Below are 16224 nucleotides of genomic sequence, written 5' to 3' on the forward strand. Positions count from 1 at the left end.
GCATTGTCAAGAATATTCACAGGCCATGAAGCCAGTTGTCATAGTCTCGCTAGGTTTATAATATTAAAATCTCTTAATCTCTCAGCAAGAACAGTGTGGGTATATCAACATTACATAGTGAGAGTCATCCCAAACTGTGGACAAACTCTTGGGAAGGGTTTGGGACAGTGTGAGTTGGTCCAGACCCAGGCCCACGCATGCCAGGAATGCTCTTACAGTTTAACAATGCAGGCAGTAAAGTCCTGGTGCCCAGGCCTATACCATCGCATTGTTTCATTGTCTACCATATAGACACAGTGGTAGAGTATTATATTTATATTAGTTGTTCCCCAGCCCTAGAGATCAACTATTCCTGTTTTTATTTGATACTTTACAATTGTATCCTTATACCCTCTGTGTGACTGAGGAATCACGTCTTGTTAGGAAAGAGATGTGCCTGAAAGGAAGAAATACACAGAGTTGGACAGCCATTACTGGTCCAAGGAGAAGTTGCTCCCAAATGACAGGACAGATTAGCAAAGCTTGGTGAAGTGAATGTCTTAAAATTTCCATTACCAGGGAGTTTCAGGAGTTGTGTTTGTTTGGGATACAGCTGTCCTACTCTACCTCTGTGGTACAATCAGGTATGAAATGAGAAGTCACTGGAAAATGTTTGGATGAACTAAGGTTAGTTTTAGGCATGTGGTGAAATAACACTTTGGAGGGAGAACTATGCAATGCAAACTTTGCAATGTGCAGTTGTGGAACATATAATTTCCAATTTCTTGAGTTCTCTGTATCTACATACCTTAAAATAATAAATACAATGCTAAAAAAAGACCTAGTAAAACCATTCCTTTCTTTGCATAAAATAATTTATGGGTAGAAAGGGAATGCTTATAATATTGCCGGAAAGGTCAAAATTAGGCTTAAGTGGAAAATCTGAACAGTGAAATCATTACCATAATTCTGTTTCTGAAATGCAGGTATATACATGTTCCGCTGAGGCTACAACCTTTATAGCTCCTCTCGCATCCAAGCTTTAATGAAAGTTCATAGTTTTTAAAGCTGGCACACATTTAATTTGAAATCAGTTATTAGATCTTTCCTTTCTCTTAAAGTTTCTGAAGGCAACTGAAATGTACAGATAAAAATAGAGGATTTGTTTTCTCAGTTTTCTCTGCAATGTACAGAATTACAGCCTACGTTTACTGCTTGAGATAACCGAATGAATGTTGTACTTTCATGTTTGTGAGAAGGCTTTGACTTTCTCTCTCAAAGCCTCATTTTAATGGGTAGTTTGGTAAGGAATGTTTTTAAAAGGTTAAAAAAGATATATGTTAAGTAGTTTCCCATGTTTTCTAACTGAACAAATGTTTGAAGATGACTCATTCTATGAAGTTTAATAATCTTGTTATATGAGCAAAACAATGACTGACTTGCGCCTGTAATGTTTTTCTTCAAGAAAAGATGAATTTTCTTCCCACAGGTCCAGACAGAAGAGTATGTTGTGCACTGAAAGCAATAAAAATCTCTAGGTGTAAGCTGATGGGGATGGAGGTTCTGCAGAGAAGCATGAATCCTTTTGTTAGTTATTGGCACCTTATGCATGACTTTAAAAGAAGAAAGGGACTGTCTTTCTAAGCCTTCTAGATTCTGCAGCAGAGTGAGGATGGCTAGGAATGTTTTCACTGATTTTCTGAAACTGAAAAGACTCGTGCTCTCTCCACCACAAACAGAGAGGGACCATTTTGCTGTCTTTTCCAATCTGTGGGATGCCTTGGATAGATGGCATGTATCTTTATTTATGACATTATCATTTATCTTCTGTTAATAAATGATCTGGTAAAGGCTTTCAACAGCTGGGAGTGAAGGCAAGAGAGGGGGAAGGGAATGAGAGCAAAAAACCCCCGTGGGAAATGAAGCTTGCTGCAGTTCTGGCCTTAAAAAATGAAACTGGCTGAAGGAGCTGAGAAGATTCACATAAGAGACATAAAGTATTTGGTAACAAGGATAAGGGAAAAATTAAATCATAATTCAATCTTCTGCTCTGTTACTGGCATTGTGGGACACGTTCAGGAGTGCCTAACTGGGTATATCTGTCTCAGCGGGATGGTTTAGACTCCAGTGTTTGATACCGAGGCTGTTTCTTTAGCCTGTGGAGAAAGGCACTTCTAAAGGGCAAATTGTATAGAATTAGCCATTAAAAGACATTAGACCAGCTGCGTCTTTTTAAACATCCACTTCTCTTTGGAGTGCAAGTAGTGGAGATGGATCTACACTAGGCACCCTGACAGCTTGAGATGTACCAAGAATTCCCTCTGTGGTTTAGCACTTCTCTAACTGCTGGACTTGTTCATCTTCTGTGTTACAACTGCTAGCAGTTAGAGAACTTGCACCAAAGAGGAAAACTTAGTTCCAATTCACTCAAGAAATTACAATAGCCATATCTCCCACCTATCCAGGTTATACTATTAAAACCAGATTAGGGAACAGGCTGGGTGGGAGGTACCCTCTATTTGACCTATTACAACTGAGCAGAAAAGAAAAACAAATAGCCTGAGAAAACTAGCAGTTCTGGAGAGACCCTGAATATAATCTTATGTGTGAAAGTAGGGGAGGACTCAAACCAAGGAAGCAATCTGGACAAAAGTTGTGACAGTACCACTATTTTTTTTTTCTCTAATGGAAATGGTTGCTTTGTGTTGAACTCAAGGCATGCTGTGTGCATGACATCATTGCTTCTGCAAGCACCAAACTGATGGGGGACTACTGGAGACTTGGAGGATATTTCAATTCTAGGCAGTGAAGCCTAGCTGAGAGGTAGTCATTCAGCTACCTGCACTGGGACAATTCGGTGCACACACCTGCTTTGATGCATAGACATTTTTCAGGTTACTAAGGAGGCAATTCATTTTCAAGTACTTCCAAATTGAAGAAACCATCAGAGTATCTGTGTTTTTATAAAATAGCCTTTTTTGGTGCTCCAGTATTTCCTATGTCATATTTTAAGTTTCAAAATAGAAAGAAGGAGATATGTAGTCCTAGAATCAATGGTAGAAGATAGAAAATCCCTAAATATCCACACAGCCATTATCTATTTACCTGCTGAGGCAGTCAGAGGCTATATTACCAAGCTTGTAGGATCCTTCTGATGAGGAAAGGGTCTAGGTCATTTATGAGATAGACAGATCATGTGTCTGAGTGGGGGTCTAGATCATTTACATGAGACACAGTCTGTTGTGAGGGATTCTTTGTCAATTGTGGAGGTGGAAAACGGTATATAAGAAGTCCTGTATCAGTTCTGGTGTGGGGTTGGGGTGGGGGATGCAGACAGGAAGGTATTTAGGTCTCAAGTTTTTCCCATAGTATAAAGATTTTTTTTTCATGTGCTACCATGATTTTTCTTTTCTGTCTTATATCTTCTGACTGTCAAGAACAAGGAGAATAGATATAGCAGTCTTTGTTACATCTGTGAAAGGCATTATTGGACAAAAAGTTTGTAGTTCAGAAGGGACTTTAGTGTGAGGAATGCTGAAATTCATTTCTGTGTAACTATGAATCGTTGTGAGAAAGGGACCTTTATTCTCCTGTAACTTAGAGCGAGCTACCACTGTGAGACACATGAAAAATTATTCAGACCTCGTATCTTATTAAACTGAACTACTTTTGTTACTCCTTGATTTTTAGAGCAGCTAATTCTGTAAAAGTTACAGGTATTTATGTTCCCAGAATAATAAAAGTACCCAGAATGCACAGCCATAAAACCTCATTGTCCTCTTGTCAGGGATAAAACAAGATAAGAGACAGACAAAAGTCAAACCAAGTGTGTGGCATCCTGTTTGCTAGACTTGTGCTTCATCAGGCTGCAAGAAGGGGGATTCCAAAGATGGGAAGGATTAGATGCAGGGGATGTTCCTGTCCTATAAACAGACTCTCAGCCTGCAAATGACCATTTAAAAAGAAGTAGGGCCTGTTGCGATAGGGCAAGGGGTAATGTAAAAGAGGGTAGATTCAGAGTAGATATAAGGAAGACATTTTTTTATGATGGGGGTGGTGAAACACTGGAACAAGTTGCCCAGAGGAGTTGTGGTAGATGCCCCATCCTTGGAAACATTCAAGGTCAGGTTGGACGGAGCTCTGAGCAACCTGATCTAGTTGAAGATGTCCCTGCTCACTGCAGGGGGCTTGGACTAGATAACCTTTAAAGGTCCCTTCCAACCCAAACTATTCTATGATTCTATGACTCTGATAGGAAAAGGAATCAGACCCGTACTGTCATTGACAACTAGTCTCCAGCTGAGTATGCAATTGCATTAGCGAATGGAGTCAGACTGATGTACACACCACACAAAATGTGTGCATGTAAGTATATGTTCAAAGCCTTCCTCTCAAGGCCTAGCAAGTTTCTTGAAGCCCTTCTTTCTCATTAGCTTCATTAAAGAGAAAAGAGTAAGGGTGATCCATGCAAAACGGGATCCCTGAGACCAAAGCTCTCTAGAGACTATACTTGCTATTTGAAAACTGTTCCATCAGAAAACTCCCAACTCTAGTTTTAATGTTTCAGTAATTGTAGTAGCTGGTTCAAAACCACAGCAATCATTGGAAATAAATCCTACTGCATATGAACTGTAATCTGCAACGTGAAACTATCTGTGATTTGGATGCTAAACAGACTGTTGTGCTGGTCATTTCAATTAAATACACAGAAAATACATTAGATCTGATGATATAGCTCATGCAAAATACCTGCATTGAGTGCATTGAAATCTGTGGGTTTTTATTATTTCAGTGAATGTACGATCAGATTTAGACTTGATTCACTTATGGAACTTACTTGAATGTAAACCTTCAGGCAGACACTGTTTCTCTTTAGTATTCATAAGAGCTTGGCACTGTGGGACTTCTTATCACAAAAACGTCATTGAGATCTACCATAATGCACATATTTGTTGCTAATATGACTGGTACTATTACATGAATGTATGTATTTTACCCTGTAACATCCAGAGGTTCTTTATCCTTTTTTATCACCTAACTCTTATACTGAACCATGAGAGGAAGATGAGCCTTACAGCTTGGGTACTTGATAAGGACTTAAAAAATGCATATTTAAATGCCAGGCATTGTTACAGATTACGTGGGTGAGGCTCAGCTAGCCACTTAACTGCCATGAGTTGGATTTGAAAAAATGGTAAGGCTTCAAAAAAGGATTTTTTATGTTTAATGGAATTTTTGTATGCAATACAATTTGTTAAAGGTATTACTTGCATTGATTTCAGTTTTGAAAATCCCATTAGGAAACATATGCATCCTTAGGAACTAAAATATTTTTGCTTTTGGACACCACTTAATGCAATGCTTAACCCTAAAAGCCACTGCTGTACCAGTTTAATTGGAGATCAGCCAATTTGGTTCAGAGTGAAATGGATATATCATTGGTGCTGTTTGCATGTGAATGTGTATCTGCACAGAAGGTCCTTCCACAGAAGTCTGAAAAAACTGCTTATTAATGTAACCATGTGAGGTTTTCATTAGAAGTGTTCATGCACAATGTATGCCAAGCTCTGCTTTCAGGCACACCACTGTCATTTTGGAGATTGAAAGGCATGGAATTATTTCACTGGTGTGAGAAAAGACTGTATTGTGTATATTTCCTGATGTATTGTCTTGATGTATTAGTGAAATGAAGGAAGGTGTTGCTCCAATAACTTTCCTCAGCACAATAGGAAGACAAGCCTGATGGTGCTGTCCCCGAAAGGAGGTTCAGATTCTTACAAATTTTGAAGCATTGTCAGTCTTTTCTTAAAGAGTAAATTGGGGTATCCCTCATTTTATGGTAATATTTGGCAGTTTTCTGTGCAATTATACAGGTACTTTGCAAGGTGGTTCGGAGCAAGACTCCACCCTTCCAAAATACATCTGTCACATTTCTCACCTAACATTGCTTTAAATGAGAGCACAGTTTATTTGTGATCTTGAAGGAGAAAGTATCTAATGGAAAAACTTTGTAAGCTGGAAAACATTAAGAAACGTTCAACTATAATAGTGACTGCACACCAGCTTATTATATCTCTACTTTTCTGCCAAGGGCCAAGTTGCCCAAGGGCACTTAATAAAAACAGATGATCTGAAGCTGACATTGCAGAGAGACTTACTACCTTATCTCCAGGTAAACGCAATAGTATTGGCCAGTGCTTAAAATCATGCCTGACAACATTGTCAGTGAATCCTCTGCCAAGGCAGTAAGCAGGTTTTACTGCAGTATCTTTTTCAGTATTACAACATGATTACTGAGAGATTTCCTACTTAGTTTAGGAAACCACACACAACTGTAAAGTAAAATTGTTGTCTAATAAAATATAACTTCCTAAGAAAAAATAAATATTGAGCAGAACTATAGTTACTATTTCTAATACACTATCTGAATACTTCTCCAAATAGAAACTTCTCTCTGCTGTCCTTATGGAGTTATCATTGTAATTTTCTTTTATGGGACTATGGAAGACCATAGTTGCTTTCTTTTTGTAGGTGATAACAATAGACGGACTCACTCAGGAATGTCAGATATTTCCTTTGTATCTATAGGGAACTGAGTCCTTTGTGATCTGATTTCATGTTTCCCCGATTTTCTGATTTCTTAGTTAGGACTGTGATACATTAATATGTTTACTGTGTGCCAAGAGAGCATTGGGACTAGAATTCAACAGTAAGGTGGAAAAGTTAAAAACAAAAAAAACCCCAAACCCATCAAACTCAAGAATATTCATGCTTCGCTACAGAGAAACTATTTGTTTTTTCCCAAGCTTGAAACTCAAAGAGCATATCAAAGTTTTCATTAGATTCTGCATTATGCCTGCTGCCACTTGAGCCATGCTGCACACACTACTGAATCACCACGTGGCATATTGTTGTAGAGGTTTCTGTGTATTAAAGGCTAACCCTATCGTCACTCCTCTTTTCCTGTACAGACATATTTGTTTCTTTTCTGGAAATGTGGTTGCTACAGCATCTTGATTACTTCTGTGAGAATGAAGTTTAATAAATATTATGTTGTTTCTACCGCCTACTCTTAATGTTAAAAAACCAACATGAAATAGCCATACTTGACTATAATTAAAGGCAACCAAAGTCAAGGGTCCTTCTGATATATGTACAGAAAAGGAAGAGTGTTATTGGTTCCCTTTCCACCTAGTATTTTTGAGTTAAATACTTTATTTTCCTTCTTATATTAAATCAATATAACAATGATTTTTTATGTTGTTTCTTTCCTTCCCCAGATGTACATCCAGACAACAACACTTACTGTCTCCATGAGTTTAAGTGCTTCTGTGTCTCTGGGCATGCTCTACATGCCCAAGGTTTATATTATCATTTTTCATCCAGAGCAGAATGTTCAAAAACGGAAGCGGAGCTTCAAGGCTGTAGTGACAGCTGCCACAATGCAAAGCAAACTGACCCAAAAAGGAAATGACAGACCAAATGGCGAGGTCAAAACTGAACTGTGTGAAAGTCTTGAAACCAACAGTAAGTCATCTGTAGACTTTCCCATGGTCAAGAGTGGCAGCACTTCCTAATAGATGTACGTTCACAAGAATGCATTTTCTTTTAATAATAAACTTTATTCTTTTTCTTACTTGTTCTGCATGAATCCAGAGATGTGTCAGAATTCATGTACTGCTGAATGCAGGAATGCCTAGAGTTGTTTCAAACAAATTGTTTTTCACAGGAAGCTAGTAAAAAAAAGAAATAAATGCACAAGCAGATTTTGGAAAGCCACATCTTTTTTAAATGATCTGTTTTAGCTAGTGCTAATTTGATGTGTTGTGCATTGCTGTGCTAGATGTGGTCTGTCCTGACAGTTCATGAGGTGTATTTATGGTCATCATTGTATATTCAAAACTCAAAGGCTGTTGAAAAAAATATAATGAAAACAGTTAACTTTGTTTTTATTTTGCAGTTAGATACGGAAGTGAAAATAATGCTTTTTACCTTTCCACCTTAACTTAATATTTGTTGACTTGTTCATTTATCACAACTCATGAGTACTAACGCTTCCCAGAATAACATTTCCCATCCAGGTTTTTGGTTGTGGTCTTGCTCATCTTGGTACAAAATTGTGGTAATTCGTATACAGCTTAATCATTACATGTTCTGATACATCGTGGGTTAGTAATGGGAAAAAGTTCTTTCCCATGTCAGAAAAGTTCCTGAACCTTGCCACATCTCCAAATTGCTCTGGTGTAGAAGAAAACAGAGGTTATACCTTCCATTCCACCACATGACATACAGTCTTATAAACCGGACTTCACAATAATAATAATCAGATATGAGTAGAGCCAGTAACTTTACCCCAGAGCTTAGTAGTCATGGAGAATTGGTTTCTGTTGAGGAGGTAGAGGTCACATGGGATGGACAGCAGCTGTTACAGTTAAAGACAATTTTTTCAGTCATTTTACTGCAAATGAGTGTTTTTTTTTTAAATTTTTATTACTTCTTAATGATGTTGACAAGAGATTCAATAGTACTATTTTGCTTGAGCACATTCAGACAAATCAGTACCAAGTTTGCAGAAAAATATTGTACTTATTTCAGAAAAATGCAACCCCCCACTGAATTCAATCAGAGTTTGCCAAATTGAAGACTATATTAAAATAGTCCGTAAGTTTACCATAATATAGTTGCTGATGCATGGAAGATACCAAGTACAAACCAATTCACTTGAAAAACTCATGACCCTTCAAAATGTATAAATCTGCTAGACTGAGCTATGGGTTTATACAGCTTCAGATTATGACATATAACAAAAGACAAAAGGAGAAAGGCAATGGCATTCCTCTCGGATCAAATAATAGCATGGGAATATGAAGAACTCAATAATTTCTCAAATCTTCAGAAGTCACCAAAAGAAAATTCAGAAGGGAAAGAGAGGTGGATTTTTCTGAGTTTGCAAAATTATAAACTTCTGAGGAAAGGTCAAAGGAGGAATTCCACAGTAGGAAAAGAAAGACTGTTAATAATAAAGTCTTGGGTATCTGATGTTTATCTACTGCACCTAATTAAGAAATGCTGTGTCTGGTATTACTTAAACTATGATTATGCATAATTCATGGAAACAGCTACTGTTGGAAGCAAGTCTGCTTCTCCAGTAGTGTGATGTATGCAGGGTAATGCTTATTTACTGTACTCTAAACATAATTTTAACAGTAGCACATGTATATAATTCCCAGCTCACTAGGAGTATATCCTGACTAGGCTTTGATGCAGGCAGCATAATGCTTCCTAGGCAAAAATTCAGTCAAGTCATCTGCACTCCAGAGAGCTGTCCCTATGTAATTGAGCTCTTGGCCTCAAGATGGATTTCTCTCTTGCCCAGAATTGTTCTGTACCATTTGGATTTGATCAGCTTCCCTCTTTTCATAACAAATAACAAATAACAAAATAGTTATTGTCAAAACTTTTGGAGGGTCTTGTGAATTATCAGTGCACAATGTCACATAAGTCCTTTTCATTAGGTCAATAGTAATGACTTCTCAACATTGCAAGATTTCTTCTTGCACTGACTCAATGTGAAGTAGATCTTTCTTTTCAGTGATAGTATATGAAGCTGATGACAAACAATCAGGCTATTCCAAGTATACCAGAAGTGGTTAGTAAGTGTTTCCCACCATTTTGCAAGCACAAATACGGGTAGCGATAACAGTGCTCATAACTAGGTAAGAAATAAGATAAGACAGTCAGGTAATTTCTTTTGCTTCCCATCCAGAGACAACTCTGCTCTGTTTGGTTTGTCCTGTTCCATGTAACAGACTTTATTCCATGTTGTCCCCCATATGAACACAGTCATGTTTTTTTGTGGAAATACATTCATATTCAGTGGAAAACAAATAGTATCTGGGAAACAGGATGAAAAAAAAAAAATCCAGATGCAATTACAGGAGGCATAACAATGACAAGTACTTTAAATGCATATAGGTCAGATCACAACAATAATTCTAAATTGCTTTAGATCCTCTTTTATTTTATTCTTTTTCTTTTTTGTTTCATTCCAACAGCAATGTAGTAACTGGAGCTAGAAAAGAGTGTTCATTCCCAGAAATATTTTGAGCCAAGTCTGCTACTTTTTCTGGCCGTCTATGCTTGCCAAATGTGGTTCATGTTATTACTATGAAATGCTAACAGTCTTAAAGAGCAGGACACCAGCTGCTGAAGCTTTCAGATCCCCAAACAGGAATTGGAGGCTTATTACAGTGAACTATAAAGACACTTGCAATATTTATCAAGTAAAAAAACATTGTTTGGAGATGAGATTAGATTTAATACATTTCAAACTACTATCTACACTAGCTTCCTGTGCTATCATTTTTTAAAGTAATGACACTCAGAACTCAATAGGATGATTTTTGTTTCTTGATCAGTCCTAGATTAATTCTGTCAAAACTATTTAAGCGTCAGATACACAACAAAGTTACAGCAAACTAACAAGTTACTCTAAATCAGCTGAGGTGTAGTAACTACTTTTGTATTTTGAGCTTGCAAATGTCCTCACATAATTCAGCTTACTGAGTTGTGATAAATCCGATTATGTTACACTGCTGTGGGCTAAAAACATACACATGAAAAGTTATCATAGAACTCAGCTGATACAGGGTAATGTGGTAAGCTAGCTTAACCTGATCACGTATCTGAGCCTATTTTCAGGGCGAGGGAAAAAAATAAGCTCTGCTCCTTCCGTCCTTTTGTTCCCAAGTGTGCAGAGTTTGCAGATGTGCATTTATTTGTTATTTCTTAGCTGGGAACAAAATCCTTTTATGCTCTAAGGAACTTGGTGCCATTTCAGCAGTCCTGCATTATTTTCAGAAGGAACTTTATGGGCCAAAGGAAAAATAGAATCCTCTCAGAAATCCAGCTGTGGGAGCATGGGAGAGTTCAGATGGGATCAGTACATCCCATCTGAAAGATCTGAAAGATGTAAATGAGGCTATATTTGCTTCAAGTGTCCCAATACATGCAAATAAAGCTATTTTAAGTTGGTGCTCAAATACTGTGATCGATTATGTGAAAGACTTGCTTAATGTGCCAAAAGCAATCCTTTCATGAATTAGCTCTTGCAGACACAAAGTACTGGAGCTACCTGTGCAAGTGGAAGTAAGAAATACTATGTTTTGCAGCTTCCTTTTGATTATTCACTCTTATATATATTTTCTTATGGAACAAAAATTATAGTAATATGTGAATTATAATGGTCTGGTTGTGTCTTACAAAATGGCAAATGCAATATGAGAATCAAATTGCTCAGAAACCCAAAGAAAACATGAAGAAAAAAGCAAGCAGCAAACTTAGTTATGTATACAACCTAGTATTATTTTGCAGCAATTTTAGTGATCTTTGATTTAGTTTAATCCTTGGTGCAGGAGAGAGAAACTGTCATTTCTTGGTTTCTGTAGTCTGTTCTTCCCAAATCTTTGGGTTGTTGGGCTGGATTTAGGAGTTAGCATGAAGAATCCTTTTCCTATCTATCTCAGCTCCCACCAGATTCTACATAGAAAAAAGAAATTAGAGGAAGGCAGGAAGGTATGGGAATAGAATTAAGATCTTTGAATTTATAGACCAGACAATTTTTGTGCCATCACAATATTTTCATCCTGCCAGCTGCAGTCTTCACTATCATGAACAGAACATGTCTGTAGCAGACGGAATATAAAACATATTTGGGAAGCCAAATTCCTCTTTATGCAGTGTGGCATAGACCGTATTATAGAGATAAAAAAGAGACCCAACTGGTTTAAAATTAGCGAGCTGCCTGTGAGACCTGATGTCACCACTTCCCTCTTCCCACCACTACATTAACACAACAGTGGAGACTTGAGCCGTATTTTTTACAGCACGGGGATAAGATTCAAGGGCTAGAAGCTGACACAAACTTCCATGTAAGATTCACCGTTGTTCACTTTTACAATAGTAAAGGTATTTAGCTTTCTTAACATATTGCCTCATTCTGAACAAGGGGTATCAGCTTTGCTCAAAGGAAGACGAGATCAGCTGACCATCAACATAAGGAGACCATAATAGCATGGCAGCTCTAAAATACAGCCTAGGTTCTCATAAGCATTTCTGCTGGCTTACTTATATGCAGATGCTTTGTGTCTGAAGGCTCTCCAGAGAATATGTGCTGTAGGCACTAGCTACTCAGTTTCGCTAACTTGGAGAGATGTTTCCCATGTTAGGCTTTGCTCCTTTCAAGGAGCATCAGCCTTCTTTTAGATGGACAACCCACCACTAGCTGCAAAGTTGTCTTCAACCAGAAGAAGAGAGAGAAAAATCCAAGCTCTAAATTAAAAAGGTCTATACAGAAATCAGCTAAAATAATACCAGACAAATAGCATGTTGAAATTCTGTTACAGGTATGCTACAACCACCCATCATTGTTCCTCTCTATTGACCTCTCCTTCCCCAAGTCATAAACAAAATAAGTTATCATCAGGAACACAGAACTTGAGATCCAGCTTACTGATGGCTTGTATACATGCTTAAACTTTCTTACTTTATTCCTTGAACATGGGCCATGTTATTTGGAAATATAGTTGGACACTGAGTTCAAATGCTAAATATGTTTTTTTCCCTCCTCTCTTGATTCTAAAAATCCTGAACTTTGTTTTTTGTTGTTGTTTATTTTTGGTTTTTTGATTTACAGCCTCTTCTACCAAGACAACTTATGTCAGTTACAGCAATCAGGCAAACTGAGCAGGGATGAAATTCACTGGAAGACCTGCAGGATGGGATCTTACAAACATAGACTTTACCACCACCAGAATTCAGTCTTGGAAATATCAGTAGACTACATTCAAATCAATAGTCAGTCTCCTAAAGGACAAGGATTAAACAAGAGGCAAAAGGCAAAAAGAGACAGGGGAAGGAAAAGTCCAGTTTTATAACATAGAGACAGTGTCAAGCTTCTGAACTGTTCACTCACAAAAGGAAGCAAATCACAAATGGAGAACAAATGTTAGCTTGTGAAAAAAAAAAAAAGCTGTTGAAATAAATCATGTCTGATGTTATATTTGTAAGTACTTTTTTGTGATTGTGACAATTTCCTTTCCTGTCCTACATTGTTCAACTCGTAAAAGAAGAGTTTGTTTCTTGTGGCGGCTGACTGAATTAAGTCCTGGGTTATGCTAAAATAAATGCAGTGGTCAACGCATGCTAATTTTTATACAAAATAATTTATTTCTAATAATAAAGGAATGTTTTGCAAATGTTGAGACTTGTTTTGTTGCAGTTTTAAGGAAAAAAAGTCCTTACACTGTTGTCTATTGTTTGTTTAGAATGTGCAGTAAAGGTGGGTGTACAAATAAAATAATAATCATGGCATCAGAAGAATGCAGTGTAAACTCTAAGCATGTGTGTGTGTGTGTATGTGTGCACGCGTGCGTGTATGTACGTGCATGCCTGCATGAGTGTGCGTGTGTGTACTCTACAGTGTGCGTGAATTTATTTGTTCAAAGCTTTGTGACTATATTTTCTAATGGAAGGATTTTTTTCCCACTTCTCACCTGGAAAGTAAGTGCATTTTATATGTTTGTAAAGTGAAGGAGTCCTGATGGTAATTATTTTGTATGATTGTATTATATTTTTGAACCTTCACTAATACTTTTGATCTTTTCCATTTCTGGAACTTACAGTTTGTAAGACTTTATAACAGCTAGACTGGATTAAGCTGAAAGTCTATTCAGCCTAGTATCCTGTCTCTGACAGGGGAATGTAGCAGATGCTTATCAATAAAGGTGACTTTGAAATAACAGGAGAGAAATCAATGGAGAATTTGGAAAGCAGTAACCTAGTGGATATATGTACTATTGCCTTATTAACACTTAAAAATCAAAGAAATAGATGTCCATCTACAATCTTCACGTCTTCTAAGTCCCATGTCAAATGATTATGCGTACATTAGAAATTATTATGCAAAGAGAAAAAGAAATTCATATAGATAACTATCATGTTAATAAATCCCTCCAAAGAAGTTTAAAAAAGACAGCTAGGGACTTTCCACTTTGTAACTCTACCTGTGATGTTCTTTAAGACTTTTTCACTCCATACACTACTTGCCATTCGTCAACTCAATGGGTCTTCACAATCAGTTGGTTATTAAATGTTATTTCTCCTGAATTAGCCTGGATGGCTCCTTGTGCTTTTTTCCTCAAAGGAGCTGTATTTTTATAACGTATCTTAAAGAAGCTCTGGTGGGTCCTAAATTACATGAATGAAAATTGAAGTATCTGAAACGGAATCTTTTTCTATTACAATGTCAATATTTAAAATCCAACACAGTCAGCAAACTGCGTGACAGTGAATTTCCATTTTCAAAATATTTGACAAAACATAGTTAGTTTTTCCCAGCATTTAAATGCCTGAATTATTAACTGATGATTGCTTTGACATAGTGTGGTATTGTGTGTTTGGTATGTCTGATATATTATGTGAAAATTCCTTTTTTGTCTTTGCCACAAGCACATCAATCCCAAACCTATAAACCAATATATGCTTAATTTCAAGCATGTGAGTAATGCAGCTAATGCAATGCGACCTGCAAAAAAAATTCATAAAAACGTTTTTAGTTCTGTTAGCTAGTATCTCATCAAATTGAAGTTTTTTGGGAAAATGAATTGATTAGATCAATGTTTTAACAAGACAGACTTTCATGTCTAGGATGGATTTCCTAAGAGAGAATGTGTTTTATCTGAAAACAAGTGTTTTGGCACAGTTTCTTTTAAAGAAACCTTTGAAAAGTTTAGTTTTCAATGCACAACAAAAAAAGTTTCAAATATTTTGTCTTCAATGTCTATACATAATAACATGAGCATAACAATATGCATTTGAAAAAGCAGTACATAGGAATTGTGTTTAAAACATTTCATATACACATAAAAATTTTATATACACATAAAGTTTAGTATATAATATAGTAATATCTTCCAGTTTCACAGTAGTCCAAAGAAAATGATATTCTTAAGAGATCTACCAAGACCAATATACACTTTTTTTGGTTGAACAGTAGGGTAAAAATGGAATGCAAATTATTCTATGCATTTTCTATGTCATTCTGTCTGAAAACAGGGAGTATAGTAAGCCTATGAGTGTCACTGGTATTAATGTAACTCATCAGAAAAATGAGCACACAGTATGAATTATGGAATAAACTGGGTGTTTTCAAAATACAACAGAACAGCACTGGTCTGCAGTTTTCACTTCTATAGAGTAGTTATGTACAGTTTATACGTTTGCATGGAATGGTGCGTATCTGTCTCCTGTAACTGTGATCAAAAGCACATTTTTCTCTTGTATCCCTCTAGAGCTATGGAAGAACAATACATTTTATTTCTGAATTGAAATGCTGACTTTGTTCTCTTCAGCTTAGGAGACTTTTTCCTGTACAATAGCAGTTCCAAAGACTTTTTTCTAGCAACCTGATTTGTGAGTTCTGCTTCCAAGACTGTGTCTTCAGGTGACTCTAAGTCCCATTTGTGCAATAGATTGTGCATCAGCTCTACAAGTCCTAACTTCCAGGTTAGGTGACCTAAATTTTCTGACCCCACCTGACCTCTGCTTCGGGGATTATTGATTAGGAGACTGCAGTCTACAGCCTCTAACCAAGACTGATGTACCATTTTCAGCATCATCATTGAACACAAACAGTTCAGATGAAGGAATTAAATATTTTTGAATCATTGGTTCTAATTAGGTTAAGAGTGGTCTTTTTTTCAGCTTACTGGGGCTTTTTCTCCAGTTTAGCTATTATAATAAAAAAGCAACCTCCTTAAAAAAAAAAAAAAAAAAAAAAGAGCTATTATAAAGAAAGAGCCAGAGAATTGTATAATGCAAAGGAAGGAAAAATTGATACAATTTTGCAACATGAGTATAAAAAAGGATGAATTTTAGAAAAATTGCTTCCTCTGTGCTTTACCTTTCATATTACAAGGTCCATTTTTATGAGAAGATTGGGGGAATTCAGTCAGCAATAAGAAATCCCTGCAGAGTCTGTTGTTACTGTGCCTTTGCATACTTATACAGCTGCTGCATTTTTCTTCTCTATGAAATAGCCATCACTTAATCTATCTATACAGAAAACTCCTTGTTTGGGGTTTTTTTTAGTTATTTGGGTTTTTTTTTAACAACCTCTGTTTCTACCTTGTTCTGCTCTTTATCTTATAACATTGGCATTTGTGAAGCTACAGTTAAACAATTATC

The 16224-nt window shown here is 36.8% G+C and overlaps 1 protein-coding gene across 1 annotated transcript in view; it reads left to right on the plus strand.

Moving 5' to 3' along the window:
* Positions 1–12723, plus strand: part of GRM8 (glutamate receptor, metabotropic 8) — a 348222-nt gene extending 335499 nt beyond the window's left edge. The window contains exons 9-10 of the mRNA XM_010581289.1: positions 7260–7506; positions 12674–12723. Of these exons, the coding sequence (XP_010579591.1) occupies positions 7260–7506; positions 12674–12723 (297 nt within the window). The remainder of the gene's footprint in view (positions 1–7259; positions 7507–12673) is intronic.
* Positions 12724–16224: the final 3501 nt, after the last annotated feature.

This window comes from Haliaeetus leucocephalus, unplaced genomic scaffold (assembly GCF_000737465.1).
Source record: "Haliaeetus leucocephalus isolate CR32 unplaced genomic scaffold, Haliaeetus_leucocephalus-4.0 Scaffold763, whole genome shotgun sequence".
NCBI lineage: Eukaryota > Metazoa > Chordata > Aves > Accipitriformes > Accipitridae > Haliaeetus > Haliaeetus leucocephalus.